Below are 19,610 nucleotides of genomic sequence, written 5' to 3'. Positions count from 1 at the left end.
AATAATAAAATAACCAGCCTAGTGAGGCAATAAAACTCTGTGGTCTATACTTTGATTTACCTGATTCAGTGCTTTGCAAACACCTGTATGTACAGAACCAAAGTAGCTCGCATGTGATTTATTGATGTTTGTATATTTTAAATAATCTAGATCATATGTTTAAATAATTTGATCTCAGGAATTAGTTTTGGTATACATCAAGAGAGAAAACAGGAAGAAACATTGTATATAGATGAGCCAAAGAGCAAGAACTACAATTATAAAATACTTTATGCAACTGTATCATAAAGGCCATTTTCCCCAAACATTGTGTAGTATTTTCAATTCAAAAGAGTCATTGTCAGCAAAGTTCCACAGCAACATTGTAGAGGGTGGCAGTTCAGTAGACAGTGCCCCTGAGGGACGATAACTTGATGCAAAGTAACACTAGCCCAGCCATAGTTTGCAGTGTGAGTGAGAAATCAACTTTTATTGTTTAATGCCTCTGAAATGTAGGGATTGTCACTGCGACATAATTTAACCCACTCTTTCTGATATTTCTCCCCTTGACACGTCAGAGAGGATATTCCGGAAGTATTTTGAAATACATAAATATTTCAAAAAGAAATCATAATAACAAGATAGGGTGCCAACAGTGGATAAATCCAGAGATTCCAAAAATTCCAGAGCATTGAAAACATTAAAAATTAATTAATGGGGTAAAAGAGACAGATCAAATTTACAGGCCTAAACACTAAAGGTGAAAACTGTTCTGCCCCCAAATCCCCTGTAAATCCAAAAAAACAGAGGAAGTCACTTGGGCAACTTATTAAATTAAAGATTTCAAAGCAAGGAAGAATTTTTTCAACCTATTCTGTACATACAAAGAAAATGCGTTTTATTAAAACCTTTGATTTTGGTTTGGTTTGGTTTGGTTTGGTTTGATTTTCCTAAGGATGGCTCACATAGGGGTATTGGGACATAAGGATGAAGCAGAAAATAGCTTCCAGTAAACCAAAAAACCCACATAAGAGGGGAACAAAAAAGAATAAAAGAGCTCTTACCAGTAGGTGAATATCACAAAGTCCTTGCTTCTGATGCAAATGACTCCTCCCTCTGGGGGCACAAGAGTCCTTGATCTGCCTGGCAAATATATGAACCCATTCTGCCACACTTATTAAGATGTAGCACTCCAACTTAACAAGGGAAACATCAAATCCATTTTTTAAATTTCTATTTTAAATTTTATGTTTTCTGCTTTATTGAGGTATAATTGACAAATAGGAATTGCATATATGTAAGGTGTACAACTTGATGTTTTGATGTATGTGTACATTGTCAAATGATCACTATGGTCAAGCTTATTAACATATCTATCACCTCACATAGTTACCATTTTCTTTTTTCCTTCCTTTTTTTAATGTGTGTGTGTATGTAGTGAGAAGACTTAAGATCTACCCTCTTAGCAAATTTCAAGTATGCAATACAGTATTGTTTACCATAGTCACTTTGCAGTACATTAAATCTACAAAACTCATTCATCTTGCATAACTGAAACTTTGTATCCTTTTCCAACATCTCCTCATTTTCTCTCTCCCTTCCCTACCCCTGGCAGCCACCATTGTATTCTCTGTTTTAGGAGTTCGAATATTTTAGATTCCACATATAAGTAAGATAATGCAGTATTTGTCTTTCTGTGTCTGGCTTATTTTCCTTAGTATAATGCCCTCCAGGTTCACCCATGTTGTTGCAAATGGCAGGATTTCCTTCTTATTTTAAGGCTGAAATATAACTATATCTGTATCACATTTTCCTTATCTATTCATCTCTCCGTGGACATTTAGGTTGTTTCAAATATATAACTGAAAAAATTCAAAGATGAAAAGATGATGAATTATATATGTTTCCTCAGAAATCATTACAGGCACAACATCTGCTGCCTAAAATCAATGTAGCAAGAGATAGGGATTTAAACATTTTATCTATAATAATATAAGTAATGCTACCATAATTAAAATTAATAATGTAATTAAAATTGCATGGTGGGGGAGAGATATTGGGAGGTAATGTAGATGCAGTGCATTCTTCATCTTTAATTATATCAATGACAATTTTCAATTGTGATACAATCAGAAAATTTTAAATTAAAATGAAAGAACAAACATTAGGGCAAAGAAAATATTGCTACTTTTAATAGTAGATCTGGTAGGAGTAGGTATGGGACTAAGACATAAAGAGGATTTTAATTTTATATCTGTATTGTTATGTTTTATTTTTGGTTACTGTAAAATATGGAGACTGTGCTATTAAAATATTTAAAAATCAATTTTTCAGCTAACTGGTGATAAAGAAGTTGAAATTATTATATTTCCTCAATGATTGATATTCATGACTGAATGTCAGTTGTTTATGTGAGTGGATATGTACACATAAATTTACATAAATATGTATATATAATATATAGCATATACTTTATAATCTTCTATTAAACACTTCTGAAAAATTATTGCAACTTTTGTGAGCAAAGAAGGACAAAATATTTCTGTCCCTGGTATTCTGTTTGGTAGTAATTGTTTCATAGTTTATTGGTTTTGATTTTATTTCTGCTTTTGTTTTTATCATTGAATGAAAATTCAGCTTAAATAATAGTGTGTTATTCAGAAAAATGCTGAACTTGTTAATAACTTTTATTTTTTAAATGGAATACTTGGTAAAGCATGAGCATTAAAGCAACTTATACAAATTCTAATTTTTGATAAGAAATTGATATAAAATCAGCAATTATGCAGTGGACTTGATTATCACACATGCTAAACTAGGGAATACTTTAGGAACTATTGAATTACTATTCCTCTATATCTGTAAATAAATAGATTGATAGATAGAGTGTATATATGTATGAATTTTCCTCCACATTAAAAACATTCTCCCCGAAAGTCTCATTTTTAAATTTTGCATAAAATAGACAGCTCTCCAAATGATATATTTGTCACATTCCAATATGTTAAGTAATTTCAAGTTATTGAATGTAAAGAACACCCAGATTCTCATTTGAAAGTAGTAACTATATTAGAGTCAAGTACAGAACCTAATCTTTATATTTGGTAAAGTATAGTCATTATCCAGAAAAGAAATGAAGGATACTTGGGGAGAAACTTGTTAATACCTTCTGTATGCATTGGAGCTTAATCAGGAAAATCAAGTCCACTGTCATTTAGTTCAATAGAAGGGACTGAGTCTGTGGAACAAGTTACAAAAATGGTAGGAGAAATGAAAAGCCAAATGGTGAACTGTGAGGCAACCACTGAAGGAACTGAGCATCCTTATGGCTGGGAGGGTGGTGTTACCTGACCCCAGGAGCTGGGTTTTAGTGGACAGACATGGGAAACACTAATCAATGTCAATGACAGGTGTTAGATTCCTACAAACAGCAGAACAGGGTAGGAAAGTAACGTGAGAGCAACATGCAAATGGATTTAGAAGATATGTAAGACTGGTGGGGATATGATAGTCTAGTCACTTTTTACTGCAACCATTTACTCTGTACAGAAATCAAGAGAATTGTGAGCATTCTATAAGGCTACAGAAGAGTACATCACTGGTGTCGGTACTTGGAGATTTCTTCCCCCTAAGTATTTTATATACAGCCTCTGCTGACAAAATATATTTACTGACTTGGCCTTTGGCTATGGTGTGTATGTGGGGTGAAATATAATGCTGCCTCTCTACAAGTAGATGCATCTGGACAGCCGTTACATACCACCAAGGAAACAGACAAGAGCAAGGCAGAAGATCTTGTAACTATTAACACTCAACAGATCATGGCTGAATGGAGCGATGGCGTATATGGGAAAGAACGTCACAGCAAAACAGATAGGACCAGCTTGAATTCTGCCTTCTCAAATTGTCAACTATATAACCTTTATGAACCTCGATGCTCCCACCTGTAAAATGGCATTGGGTGTAATTTTCTCAATAGATTTATCTTATTATTAAATTAAATGACATATAGCAGAGGGATCCCACATTACTGGCACTAAATACATATTATTTCCTTAATTTTTTCATTTATGGAATATGATAAAAAGTTTACTTGAGTAATGTCAAATCTCACATTCGGTAGTTCCATAAAAAGGATCTAATTGAAAGAACACAGAAACTAACAATAGCTGTGATTGAAAATATACAATTAGAATAGTGAATTCTGCTCTGTTACCCAGATGTTTCATAAGTGTACTTGCAGAGGATTTTTTTTAATCCAGTGACTCTTGGGTGAATACTCAAGGCTTTATAAAATTACACGATGACTGGAATACTGTGCTAGTTCTCTGTTGGTGAAATTACAGTCCTCCTGTGAGGAATGAAATTTAAGTTGTATCTTGATGACTATTACTTTTTCACAGTCCCTGGAAAAATCTTCTGGGCATTAAGCCCTAAGAGATTCCTTCAGAGAGATACTCTCAGCCTTCATAAATCTCCAGCTTATTTTTACTTAGAGTTCTTGCTCAGTGTTAATTCACTTGAGATTTTAGCAGAGCTGTGAACCCTGACAAGTCATGCATAATGATCTGCAATCTCAGAGAGTATTTGCTTGGTATTAAAATGCCTTATTAAATATTTCAAATTGATCTTCGGAGACTTTCGGGAAAGTCCCCTCTGTTTCTCATGGATATGTAATGTTACAAAATGTGTGCTGTTTATCAAACAGTAGTACAAAAAGAAACCACGTGGAAAGACTGACACAGGGCAGTCCCGAAAGGAAACAAGACACATTTTATTGTAGAAAAGAGATCTTGAAAGCTTTTGTATGTACTTGAATCTTTTCAGATTTGTTTCAAACATCAGCTGAGAGGCTCTAATCCCTAGCACGGGATTAGCTAAGTGTGCACCGTAGGAAATATTTAACGTGAAAATATTGTACACTAAATAGCCGATGAGACTTTAAGATGCAATGTTTCTGTGGTTATTGTTTTTAATGAAAACAGTTGTAAAAATTAAAAATACTTATATAGCACTTTTTAAAGTTTTCTTTGATTGGAAGCCAGTTATGTAGGGAAGGGACTGTTGGTTTAATATCTATTGACCAAATCCATATAATAATTTCCAGAGAAAATTAGATACTTATTTTAATATTCTAGTGGAATAATGGACTTTTAGGTATCTTTACGTATTTTTCTTTGGAAATCTAGCACTGTAGAGGATAATAATTTTCTCTTTTCTATTATGTACACAGTTAGGGCCCATAGCATGAATAAAGGAATTGAATTGTCCAATGTGGGATACTTTTCTGAGACATAGATATATCCATACTGATAATTTCTTTTTCACTTAAACTTTTAACCAGGAATAAAAAAGTCTTTATTAAAATGACCAATGTAACTAATTAATTTACTTAGAATGCTAATAGGTGGATCGCTAGTAATGCCTAATATTCAGGAAAAAAATCAAATACCATTAATTCCTACCTAATTTAATTTTACCTACTTGTGAGATTAACTTTTGATTTTATCTCCATTTTGATGTATCTGGCATCAAATAGTCTAGGATATTATCCATCATTTTTTTTTCTTGGCTTGTAACTTCAGACTCTTGTCCAGAGTCAAAGAACAACCGTAAATTCTGAGAATAAATGTCACTTCCTTCCACTGCAGCCGTAGCACAATGTATCAGTTTGCTAGGGCTGCTTGCACCAAAGGACCACAAACTCGGTAGCTTAAACAATACAAGTCTATTGTATCACTGTTCCTGAAGCTAGATGCCTGAGGTCAAGGTATCAGCAGGGCCATGTTCCCTCTTCAAGCGCTAGGGAAGCATCTGTTCCAACCCTCTCCTCCAGCTTCTAATGCTTTGCTGGCAGTCTTTGACTTACCTTGGCTTGTGCAAGTATCACCTTGATCTCTGCCTTCATCTTCACATAATGTACTTCCTGTGTGTGTGTGTGTGTGTGTGTGTCTGTCTGTCTGTCTCCCTCTAAATTTCCTGTTTTTATGAGGACACCAGTCATGTTAGGGTAGGGGCCCAAACTACTGCAGTGTGACTTCATCTTAATTAATTACATCTATAATGACCCTATTTCCTAATAAAATCACCTCTTAAAGAACTGGAGTCCAGAAATTCAGCATATGAACTTTGAGGGAAAACAATCCAACTCATAACACACACCCTAAGGCGTTTTATGTTTTTATTATTTATATATTTCTAATAAAAAGCCTTTTTTTCCTTAATGTAAAAGAACTTCCAAAAGCACCAATGGTTCTTAAAATGTTCCCATCAAACCTTCAAATAAACAAGAAAATAAAATAAGTATAATGTTTTCCTTTTGGTTTAGAGCTCCTTGGTAGGGAATCTTTGAACAATTTATTTTCCACCCCTGCTATTTAACTCACTCCTGCTGTATTCTGGGGCAGGTTGATTTTTGGTTGAGTTGTGCTGTGCATATACCTATGCTCCCTTCAACCAGCAATCTGTTTACTCAAAGTGGCAGACTGATACCTTCAGATGCCACCAAATACAGTGATAGAGGTAATTTACTGTTCTTTGCTTTACACACAAATAGAATTGCCCACTACCCTTGAGACCAACGGTACAGAGGTGTCTGTGATTGATAATGACCATACTTTTTGACCACGGTAGAGAGTTAGTATATTTTCTTTCTCTCCTCTGGAACTCTTTCCTGCTCTGCCCACTTCTTTTCGGTACTTTAAACCATCACTTAGTCAACACCACCATACTACCTTTATTTCTTTTCTTCCTCTTTTTCTCCTTTTTCTTTATTTCATTTGTCACTCCACTCATGCATCGCAGCTTTCACTTAACAAGCCTGGGCTTTTAAAGACAGCTCAAGCCAAGCAGAGCACTCTTTCTTTCCTGTGGTGGTCCAGCCTGTTAGAGTAAATGATGTGTGATCTTGCACTATTTGCCTTTCCCAGTTTTCTTCATGGAATGGTTGCTTTGGGGCTACAGTTTAGACATTAAAATTATTTAGACCTAAATCACTATTGTAAGGCCACAGCAAGTTTTAAAACCTGAGCATTTTATAACTGTGGTTCCTTAAAAGATGGCCATTATTTTACTGCTTTCTATCTATACTGTTTTTTTTTTTTTTTTGAATCCTAGTAATTCTTGTATGCCCGGTATGATCAGCATTTTTCCTATAAGATCAAAGATTTGACTGGTATAATTTTATAACATTTTAACCATAGTATAGGCTTTTTTACACATTTTAGAGTCTGACCTGGGTACCTACTACAGATTTTAATTTCTTCAATGAGGTACCAAATGAAAATGCCTCCCTCCTAAACCAACATTTTTGGGTAAATATTTACCTACTGGTATTCTCTGAACAAGTTGGAGAGATGAATATGGGTATGGAACAGGTGTTGAGACGTCACAGCAGAAGTCTTTAATGTTCTATAGTAATTATTATACTTAGTCATGGAAGAGGTAGTCTACATGTGAGTAGCTCTGGAAAGTTTATCAAGCCAGAAATCATAGTGCTATAATGAGAAAAATTATGGTACACATCCAAGCCTAAATAAGGCTCTCTAAGAATGGACTAACAGTGAAGCAAGAAGATATACATTTTAAACTTTAAAATTTGAGGTCATCATAGATTCACATGCATTCAGGAGAAACGATATAGATTTCTTGTACCCTTTACCCAGTTTTACCCCAAGCTAACATCCTGCAAAATATCCGATATAAAACAATATCATAACCAGGTTATTGAAATTATTTACCAATTTTATTTAGATTTCCCTAGTTTTACCTGTGTGTGTATGTATGTGTTTAGTTCGCACGTATCCATAATCAAAATACTGAACAATTCCAGCATCATTATTATCTCTCATGTTGCCCTTTTATGACCAAACCCACCCCTTTCCACTCCTTCTTTCCCAGACTCTGGCAACAACTAATCTGTCATCCATTTCTAAAATTGCATCACTTCAAGAATGTTAAATAAATGGAATCATACAGTGTATAGCCTTTGAGGATTGTCTTTTCCCCTCCTGGGTATGATTCCCTGAAGAATTTATCCAAGTTAGTGCATATATTAATATTCTGTTCATTTCTATTGCTAAGTAGTATTCCATAGTAATACTGTACCATGGTTTGTTTAACCATTTTCCCGTTGAAGGCTATCTGGGCTTCTTCCAGTTTGGTGCTACTAAGAATAATGTTGCTGTGAATATTTGTAAATAGGCTTTTATGTGAGCGTATATTTTTATTACTTTAGCATAAATGCCCAAGAGTACAATTTGCTGGATAGTATGGTAAATGTATGTTTGTTTATTTAAGAATTTTCTAAACTTACATTTCCACCAGCAGTGTATGAAAGGCCTAATTTCCTGCCAGAATTTGGTGTCCCCATTATGTTTTATTATCCACAATTAGCAATTTCTCTTAGGTATAACACAGTCCTTTTCTTCTGAGTGTGCATAATTACTAGTTATATTTTTGCTTAGCATCTCAATGTAAAAATACTATTTAGAGACCAAAATCATGGCATTTTATTAAAAAGCTATATACAGTCATCCCTCAGTATCTGCAAGGAATTGATTCCAGGACCCCCGTGGACACCAGAACCTGCAGATACTCAAGTCCCTTATCTGGCCCTCCATATCCATATCTGTGGGTTCCATAACCAGAAATTCAACCACTGCAGATCATAACATAGTACACAGTCAGCAGTTGGTTGCATTCGTGGATGTGGAACCATATATATGGAGGGCCAGCTGTACACTTATGTTCTGCCAATAAGGATTGTCAAATGAACTAGGCATACTAAGTCTATTAACTTTTCTAGGATCCTTTGAAGGTACAGAAAAAGTTTTGCTTGAAGTTGTGTCTGAATTCCACCATAGAAGTAAAAACTTTGTAGTTAAGTAGATATTAGACCCTTAGTAGGTGTGTCAGACCTAAATCATAGACTTAATTATTAAAATTAAAAACTGAAAATAGTCAGTACCCCCAGCATTGTTCAAGAGTCAACTGTACACTCTCAAAATACTTTTGATTTTTATCCCCAGTTAACACCTATTTGATTCTTGAGCATTGACCTAACCCGACGCTGATTATGTGAGGGTTAAAAGAGACCCTTTATAATGGTATCAGCATATAAAGAATCACATTAAACTATCTGAAACCAAACACTCCATTCTGGGCTCTCATTTAGGACAATTAGTGGCACAGAAAGAAAGCAGGGACCGTGTTTGAGAGATAAATCTAAGAAGTACAAGAAATTATCACTCTCCATAAGTATTTCAGCATTACCTTTTTCTGTGTACAAATTAATCATGTGTTTAATGCCATCACACACTAAAATTTGTTTTCCTGAATGCACAGGTACCTCTGTTCTACAGGTGACAGCCACTGATGCAGATGACCCTACCTATGGAAACAGTGCTCGGGTGGTTTACAGCATTCTCCAGGGGCAGCCCTACTTCTCTGTAGACCCTAAAACAGGTTAGTGTTTTTATGGATAATTTGTGTGCAGATGCATGCTATAATAAAAGAAAACAATATTTTCATGTCTGTGTACTCTTCCACGTTAGACATTGTTATTTTAGCACATTAAAAAATGCCCTCACTTTTTCTAAAACAATGTGATTGAATAATTGAAGATAAATTAACTGTTCTCCTTAATATTTGATTATCCATCATTTATATCCATACCAGTAAAATGCTTCTTATCTTTGCATATTTCTGTGACATTTAAATAAATGCTTTCTATTTCAAACAGAGGTTACATAATGCTTCAGCCCTCAAGTATTGTGTTACGTAAAGCAAATTAACTGAGAATAAAGCCAAACACATATAAGCATTTGTTAAGGAAAAATATGATTTCTGCTCCACCTCTTCTCTTTTTCTGTAGCCAAAATAATCATATCATATTATATTATGTGATGCCAAAATGAAAATGAAGGATACTCAAAAATTCATTTTAGGGCTATGTTATAGCAGCATAGTCTAAAAAACACAAAAACTCATGGCCTTATTGACAAACAATTTGTGAATAGAAACTTGGCTAAAGCTACATATAAACCCATTTTTAATGTAGCTAAAGGTTCAGTATGAAATGTTTCAAGTTTAATAAACAGTTTCAAGAACGTACACAATCAGGAGACACAGATGGAACAGAGAGAGGTCCAGGATGTTCCAGCAGCTTCCTAGATCCTTTCTGGTCATGTGAGATGCATTCTGAATCAAGTTAACATGTGGGATCTTCAAGTAAAGGGCACTGCCACATAACTAACACAGAAGAGTCATATTTGGTCATATATATCCCCTTATCCTCATATTGTTACATAGCATACGACAATTTTTCAGGGAACCCTGCTCAGTAAGTCTACAGATTACAGTTTATTAACCATTGTCTCAGACAGTGAGGTACATCAGCTGAAACGATGCTATGGACAATCAGACTCCAATAGTTAATGCCATTAGATTGCTAGGAGGATTGTCATTATCACGTTTACAAGAAAGTGCCTTCTTTCTTTCCCTGGTGCACTCCAACACAAAGTACACTCGGCAGGAAGAGATCTCAGACATACTGCTTAACCCCTTAAATTTCTATAATTTAAGAAGAAAAGAATGAAACAGGTGTATAGATATAGATATGTAAATGAAGAATATACACATATATATCCACATATTATATGCATTACAATTATAAAATGAATTGTAATATTTAATTAAGTGAAATAAAAAATAAGAATTGGGAGATAATAAAAACAAACAACATAATGTGACCTAAAGTGAGTATGAGATATATACGTTCTTGTAGTACTAAGCTTTAACTGAATAGTTAGAAATAAAATTGTTTATTAACCGAATAATCAAAATTCTGGGGCAAAAATTATATATCTATATATATATGTATATATATACATATATACGTATATGTATATGCATATACGTATATATATATATATATACGTATATATATGTACATGTTGTTCTCGTAGGAGACTTTTAAATTAATTGAAAATATTTTTTATTGAGGTGTATTTGACATATAACACTGTAAATTTAAGGGGTACAAAATGTTGATTTAATGCACTTACATATTGTAATATGGTTGCCATTGTAATGATAGAAAATCTGAAGCCAAATCATTATTTGATAATAGCATTGCTCATTTTGTGGTACTTTCCCAATAACCATGGTTCTTTTATATATGAAAGATGTGTATTTCTCACCTTAAATATGCATCTTCCTGAAGGAAAGAAATGAGGACACCATTCCAGTTACCTTGTTTTAGGATTACACACACACAAACACATGTTCATGCATGCACACACGTGCACACATACATGGATTTATTCAACTGTCCTTATAGAAAGCCAAATTTTTTTTATACATAAATATTATATTTACTTAATAGAACATGGCTAGGGTATAGCCATCTTATATGGATTTTAAAACTTTCCACACACTTCTTGATCTTCTTTAATACCAAATACCAAATTCTGTGTGTTAGTGTATGTCTGAGTTATCTGCCTGAGTGTTTGCATGTGTTGGTGTGAGCACATGCAGGTAGGTGTGTGTGTGTGTGTGTGCGTGCATGTTTACTTTGGACAAAGAAAGCAGGCCACTGAGGACAAGATTTGACTAGTGTTAGACTCTGCTGTAGCTTGCGTTTTAGTGAAGCAAATACATCAAACACAATATTCAAATAAAAATTGCATTTGGTTGTACATATTTATTATGGGTTAATTAAGTACTTCAGGAAACAAAAATAATTATCTGAAATATAAATAGGCTGCTATTCAGGTACTGCTCTATTGAAATGATCTTTGCTCCTACAATTTTTTGTTCCTTTCTTTAAGCAAAATGATTTATTGAATGAAGTGTATGCTTCCACGTTGCTATGTTTTAATTTCAATATTGTATTGTCTGAAGCATCATGGGAGTCTATGGATATATGCTCTACTACAAAGATTGTTTAAATATGCAAATCTCTTAACCTGTTGTCTGTAGAAAGTGCTAAGAGCGTTTAGAAAACAAAATGCTGAGTATTCTCTTCAAAGCTAAGAATTTTTTTTGTAATTTAAGCTTAAAAGACCTCTTACAATGCAATTAAACATCCTTTGAGCTAATGAATTTAGTGAAAATTGTGCCTTAAATAACTGGAATAAAATACAAACATACTTAGAACTAAGGAATCAGTTGCTATAGATGACATGTTATATAATAAATGTTGGGATAGTAGTTACTTAAAAATGTACATTTTAATAGTAATACTTTAATTCTATCCTCTCTTTTGGCATGACTATATTATAACGTTTCCAATTAGTACTTTCGATAAAGACGAATTATAATAAATCAGAACTTTTGTGCCCAAATAGAGTTGTGAGTGATTATGGTTAAGATCAGGACTTTGGATTGCCTTGTTTCCATTATGTTAAAAGGTACATCTTAGTACTTAACCTGATTTTCCAATGACAAGCTGCCAATGAGGCCTTGCTTCCTGTTATATTAACTATGTATGAATTGCTGTATGCAGAGAAAAGAATTCTGTGGCTCTTGAGTTACTATACTGTACACAATTTGTTTAATAAGGTATGTATTGTTTTCTACTGGAATCCCATTAATCAATATGATGAAACATAAATCTTGTGAATAATTTATTGTTTCAAATAAGTTTTGTTGCGGAAACTATTTCATGATGTTTGCTTAATGTATAACAACAAAAGAGGAATACCCATTAATGAGTGATTTAACATTAACTACTATTTGAAAGATACAGAAGACTATGAAAAAATAACTGAGATGACAATGAATTGTAAAAGACATATAATATTTGCAGCCAGACTCATGTAGAAATCGTGTTAATGTAGGCTTTATGAGGATAATTCTACTTAAATATATTCATTTTAATTCAGCAAGAAAACACTTTTAGAGTTATTATATGGAGGAACCATTTTAATGTTCATGAAAACTACTAACCCAAAGCAAGGTATTTTGAGGAAGGCAGCTGAGTAAGAAAGCCATATGAAGTGGTCAGAGAACTGAAGTGAAGAGAAATCTGGGCTTATGGTTGTTTATTAACACAACTCAAACCTCAATCGTACTCCAGTTAATACACTGTCAACTGCTTTAAAAATAAATCTATATGTACAAGGACTCTTTGCTTCTTTAGAAACTACAAAATTTAGGTCAGGAGGTGATAACAGAAGCTTGATGATTGAGTTGCTATAAAATAACTACTTCCCTTGACTTAGGTCGAAGACAAAACCAGAAACCTACCATGTTTCTTTCCAGGGTCTTAGAATGGAGGATTCACAAAGGGCAGGTATGAGGTTTTTAAATGAGAATGCATATCTTTGAATGGTCGTGGTATTTATAGCCACTTGATGATTTTCTCCACTAGCTCTTTCATAGTCCACAACTTATGAATTACTTCTTGTTATTTTAGCTGGTACATATATGTTAACGTATGCCTGTACCTATTTCACATGGGAATGTGTTGAATCTTCCTTATGGTCAATTCAGGAAACATGAAAACCTGGATTAAAACCTGATGTCAGGGAAAACAAGGGTATGCAGGTTTACAAAATCTTATTTATTCTTTATTTACAACTGCTTACAGCACTAGCAGTGGTGAATACCAGCTCTTTTGACCATAATTAATATGAAACATAAATCAGTGATAGTCAATGATGGATTCTGCGTAAATGAAACTCATAGTGGTTTTTTGCCACACACCTAATAAAGACTATTGACACATTTATGCAGTTTAATATAGATGCACTTATATTTTAAATTGTGAATCATTTTTCATACAATCTTTATTAATTTTTACTTATTTAAAATGAATATTTAATTAGAAAATATAGTAGCTTAAAACATTTCTGTTGATAAATTCTACATTTGATTTTCAGATACATACGAATAGTAAGACTAGAAAGACTACCTTTTAATTATATATTGATACAAAGAACATGCCAGATTTTTTTCAACACTTCTAGTTCACTTTAGTACTTGAATGTTTCTGTGACGTGATGTTAAAAAAGGGTAGACGTTGGGTTTCAAATCTCTTGTCTGTCAAACCTTTCTGCATTAATGACATGCATTCCACAGGGAACAGGGCAGTTGACATCAAATAAAATGCACTACACCTAGTGATGCCTATTGGTTCTAAAGGCACAAATAATATTACTACTTATTTTTAAAAGGCATTATTGTAAATATAATAAAGAAATATTTAATTGGCCTTCCTATGAAAACAAATAAATATTTAGTCATGTTATAGTTTAATTAGTATAGTGAAGTAATTCATATTTATTATTTTTCCAAAATACCAAGGGTTATTCCAAAATGACTTGGGAATACTTCATGGTCAAATCTTAAGATGTACTTAGTATCATAGTAAATTGATCAAGCTACTTAAATTTTATGTTCTAGTTTCCTTGTATATATATTTATAATGATAACGCCGATTCCAGTGAGGAGGGTAATGCAATGCTCTTACTTAATCCCGTCATTGGAAAAACATAGGTACTCAGTAAGCTTCTGTCATTTTGCTCTCTTTCCTTTAACATCGACAAGAATTTCCAAAATTACTGTATAGTTCACCATGATGAGTTTGAAAGAGTCCATCTAAAGTAGAAAAAAAAAGATTTCATTTGGAAGAATATTTTTAGTCCAAATAACTACACAACATTTTAAAAAGTAAGAGTTCCACTATTAAATCTTACATAAATTCCTTTTCCGAAATTTCAAGAAAGTTGTGTTTATAAATATTATTTTTTCTTGCTTATTGTAATTTTTTTATTTAGTTTTGAAATTTCCTTTTTTTATCACTTTTAATTCTCCACTGAAATTATTAATCTAGTCTTTTTAAAAAAATCTTTATTGGAGTATAATTGCATTACAATGTTGTGTTAGTTTCTGCTGTGAATCGACTATATGTATACATATATCCCTATATCCCTTCCCTGTTGAGCCTCCTTCCCACCCTCCCTAACCCCACCCCACTAGGTGGTCACAAAGCACTGAACTGACATCCCTGTGTTACGCAGCTGCTTCCCACTAGCGATTTTACATTTGGTGGTGCATATATGTCAGTGCTACTCTCTCACTTCGGCCCAGTTTACCCTTCCCCCTCCCCATATCCTCAAGTCCATTCTCTATGTCTGCATCTTTATTCCTGTCCTGCCCCTAGGTTCATCAGAATGGTGTGTTAGGTTCTACTTTATAGCAAAGTGAATCAGCTATACATGTACATATATCCCCATATGTCCTCCCTCCTGCATCTCCCTCCCACCCTCCCTATCCCACCCCTCTAGGTGGTCACAAAGCACTGAATTGATCTCCCTGTGCTATGCAGCTGCTTCCCACTAGCTATGTATTTTACATATGGTAGTATATATAAGTCCAAGCCACTCTCTAACTTCGTCCCAGCTTACCCTTCCCCCTCCCCGTGTCCTCAAGTCCATTCCCTACATCTGTGTCTTTATTCCTTTCCTGCCCCTAGATTCTTCAGAACCATTTTTTTTTTTTTTTAGATTACATATATATGGGTTAGCATATGGTATTTATTTTTCTCATTCTGACTTACTTCACTCTGTATGACAGACTCTAGGTCCATCCACCTCACTACAAATAACTCAATTTCATTTCATTTTATGGCTGAATAATATTCAATCGTATATATGTGCCACATCTTCTTTATCCATTCATCTGTCAGTGGACATTTAGGTTGCTTCCATGTCCCAGCTATTGTAAATAGTGCTGCAATGAATATCGTGGTACATGTCTCTTTTGAATTATGGTTTTCTCAGAGTATATGCCCAGCAGTGGGATTGCTGGGTCATATGGTAGTTCTATTTTTAGTTTTTTAAGGAACCTCCATACTGTTCTCCATAGTGGCTGTATCAATTTACATTCCCACCAACAGTGCAAGAGGGTTCCCTTTTCTCCACACATTCTCCAGCTTTTATTGTTTGTAGATTTTTTGATGATGGCCATTCTGACCAGTGTGAGAAGATACCTCATTGTGGTTTTGATTTGCATTTCACTAATGATTAGTGATGTTGAGCGTCCTTTCATGTGTTTGTTGGCAATCTGTATATCTTCTTTGGAGAAATGTCTGTTTAGGTCTTCTGTCCATTTTTGGATTGGATTGTTTGTTCTTTTGATATTGAGCTGCATGAGCTGCTTGTATATTTTGGAGATTAATCCTTTGTCAGTTGCTTCATTTGCAAATATTTTCTCCCATTCTGAGGTCTGTCTTTTCATCTTGTTTATGGTTTCTTTTGCTGTGCAAAAGTTTTTTAAGTTTCACTAGGTCCCATTTGTTTATTTTTGTTTTTATATCCTTTTCTCTAGGAGGTGGGTCAAAAAGGATCTTGCTTTGATTTATGTCATAGAGTGTTCTGCCTATGTTTTCCTCTAAGAAGTTTATAGTGTCTGGCCTTACATTTAGGTCTTTAATCCATTTTGAGTTTATTTTTGTGTATGGTGTTAAGGAGTGTTCTAACTTCATTCTTTTACATGTAGCTGTTCAATTTTCCCAGCACTAATTATTGAAGAGGCTGTCTTTTCTCTATTGTATATTCTTGCCTCCTTTATCAAAGGTAAGGTGACCACATGTGTGTGGGTTTATCTCTGGGCTTTCTATCCTGTTCCATTGATCTGTATTTCTGTTTTGGTGCCAGAACCATAGTGTCTTGATTACTGTAGCTTTGTAGTATAGTCTGAAGTCAGGGCACCTGATTCTTCCAGCTCAGTTTTTCTTTCTCATGATTGCTTTGGCTATTCAGGGTCTTTTGTGTTTCCATGCAAATTATAAAATTTTTAGTTCTAGTTCTGTGAAAAATGCCATTGGTAGTTTGATAGGGATTGCACTGAATCTGTAGATTACTTTGGGTAGTATAGTCATTTTCACAATGTTGATTCTTCCAATCCAAGAACATGGTATATCTCTCCAGTGTCTTATAGTTTTCTGCATACAGGTCTTTTGTGTCCTTAGATAGGTTTATTCCTAGGTATTTTATTCTTTTTGTTGAAATGGTAAATGGGAGTGTTTCCTTAATTTCTCTCTCAGATTTTTCATCGTTAGTGTATAGGAAGGAAAGAGATTTATGTGCTTTAACTTTGTCTCCTGCTACATTAACTAATTCATTGATTAGCTCTAGTAGTTTTCTGGTAGCATCTTTAGGATTCTCTGTGTATAGTATCATGTCATCTGCAAACAGTGACACTTTTACTTCTTCGTTTCTGATTTGGATTCCTTTTATTTCTTTTTCTTCTCTGATTGCTGTGGCTAAAACTTCCAAAAGTATGTTGAATAATAGTGATGAGAGTGGGCAACCTTGTCTTGTTCCTTATCTTAGTGGAAATGTTTTAAGCTTTTCACCATTGAGAACGATGTTGACTGTGGGTTTGTCATATAACGGCTTTATTATGTTGAGGTAATTTCCTTCTATCCCTACTTTCTGGAGAGTTTTCATCATAAATTGGTGTTTAATTTTGTCAAAAGTTTTTTATGCATCTGTTGAGATTACCATCTGGTTTTGTCCTTCATTTTTTTAATATGGTGTATCACATTGATTGATTTGCATATATTGAAGAGTCCTTGCATTCCTGGGATAAACCCCACTTGATCATGGTGTATGATCCATTTAATGTGCTGTTGGATTCTGTTTGCTAGTATTTTGTTAAGGATTTTTACATCTATGTTCATCAGTGATATTGGTGTGTAGTTTTCTTTTTTTGTGGCATCTTTGTCTCGTTTTGGCATCAGCGTGATGGTGGCGTGGTAGAATGAGTTTGGGAGTGTCCCTCCCTCTGCTATATTTTCGAAGAGTTTGAGAAGGGTAGGTGTTAGCTCTTCTCTAAATGTTTGATAGAATTCACCTGTGAAGGCATCTTGCCCTGGGCTTTTGTTTGTTTGAAGATTTTTAATCACAGACTCAATTTCAGTGCTTGTGATTGGTCTGTTCATATTTTCTGTTTCCTCCTGGTTCAGTTTTAGAAGGTTCTACTTTTCTAAGAATTTGTCCATTTCAACCAGGTTATCCATTGTATTGGCATATAGTTGCATCTAGTAATCTCTCATGATCCTTTATATTTCTGCAGTGTCAGTTGTTACTTCTCCTTTTTCATTTCTAATTCTGTTGACTTAAGTCTTCTCCCTTCTTTTCTTGATGGGTCTGGCTAATGGTTTACCAATTTTGTTGATCTTCCCAAAGAACCAGCTTTTAGTTTTGTTGATCTTTGCTATCGTTTCCTTCAGTTCTTTTTCATTTATCTCTGATCTGATCTTTATGATTTCTTTCCTTCTGCTAACTTTGGGTTTATTTTGTTGTTGTTCTTCTTCTTTCTCTAATTGCTTTAGGTGTAAGGTTAGGTTGTTTATTTGAGATGTTTCTTGTTTCTTGAGGTAGGATTGTATTGCTCTAAACTTCCCTCTTAGAACTGCTTTTGCTGCATCCCATATGTTTTGGGTATTCGTGTTTTCATTGTCATTTGTTTCTAGGTGTTCGTTGATTTTCTCTTTGATTTCTTCATGATCCCTTGGTTATTTAGTAGTGTATTGTTTAGCCTCCATGTGTTTTTATATTTTACATTGTTTTTTCCTGTAATTGCTCTCTGGTCTCATAACATTGTGGTCAGGAAAGATACCTGATACAATTTCAATTTTCTTAAGTTTACCAAGGCTTGATTTGTGATCCAAGATATGACCTGTCCTGGAGAATATTCCATGAGCACTTGAGAAGAAAGTGTATTCTGTTGTTTTTAGATGGAATCTCCTATAAATATCAATTAAATCCATCTTGTTTAATGTGTCATTTAAAGCCTTTGTTTCCTTATTTATTTTCATTTTGGATGATCTGTCCATTGGTGATAGTGGGGTGTTAAAGTCCCCTAAAGTCCCCTGTGTTACTGTCAATTTCCCCTTTTATGGCTGTTAGCATTTGTCTTATGTATTGAAATGCTCCCATGTTGGGTGCATTGTAATTGTAAACAAATATTTACAATTGTTTTATCTTCTTCTTGGATTGATCCCTTGATCATTATGTAATGTCCTTCTTTGTCTCTTGTAATAGTCTTTATTTTAAAGTCTATTTTGTCTGATATGAGAATTTCTACTCCAGCTTTCTTTTGATTTCTGTTTGCATGCAATATCTTTTTCCATCCCCTCACTTTCAGTCTGCCCCTAGGTCTGAAGTGAGTCTCCTGTAGACAGCATATATATATGTTTTGTTTTTGTATCCATTCAGCCAGTCTTTGTCTTTTGGTTGGAGCATTTAATCCATTTACATTTAAGGTAATTATCAATATGTATGTTCCTATTACCATTTTCTTAATTGTTTTGGGCTTGTTATTGTAGGTCTTTTCCTTCTCTTGTGTTTCCTGCCTAGAGAAGTTCCTTTAGCATTTGTTGTAGAGCTGGTTTGGTGGTGCTGAATTCTCTTAACTTTTGCTTGTCTGTAAAAGTTTTAATTTCTCTGTCAAATCTGAATGAGATCCTTGTTGGGTAGAGTAATCTTGGTTGTACGTTTTTCCCTTTCATCACTTTAAATATGTCCTCCCACTCCCTTCTGGCTTGCAGAGTTTCTGCTGAAAGATCAGCTGTTAACCTTATGAGGATTCCCTTTTATGTTATTTGTTGCTTTTCC

At 34.2% G+C, this 19,610-nt stretch overlaps 1 protein-coding gene across 2 annotated transcripts in view; it reads left to right on the top strand.

Moving 5' to 3' along the window:
• CDH18 (cadherin 18) overlaps nucleotides 1-19,610 on the top strand; it is a 324,131-nt gene that overhangs the window by 88,954 nt on the left and 215,567 nt on the right. Inside the window, exon 3 of one of the 2 annotated variants that reach the window (XM_061187670.1) lies at nucleotides 9,325-9,444. In XM_061187670.1, the coding sequence (XP_061043653.1) occupies nucleotides 9,325-9,444 (120 nt within the window). The remainder of the gene's footprint in view (nucleotides 1-9,324; nucleotides 9,445-19,610) is intronic. The other variant, XM_061187671.1, reaches the window with a different exon arrangement.

Source organism: Eubalaena glacialis, chromosome 4 (assembly GCF_028564815.1).
Source record: "Eubalaena glacialis isolate mEubGla1 chromosome 4, mEubGla1.1.hap2.+ XY, whole genome shotgun sequence".
NCBI lineage: Eukaryota > Metazoa > Chordata > Mammalia > Artiodactyla > Balaenidae > Eubalaena > Eubalaena glacialis.
The sequence above is the reverse complement of the archived record's forward strand: the minus strand, read 5'-3'. Positions and strand labels throughout refer to the sequence as shown.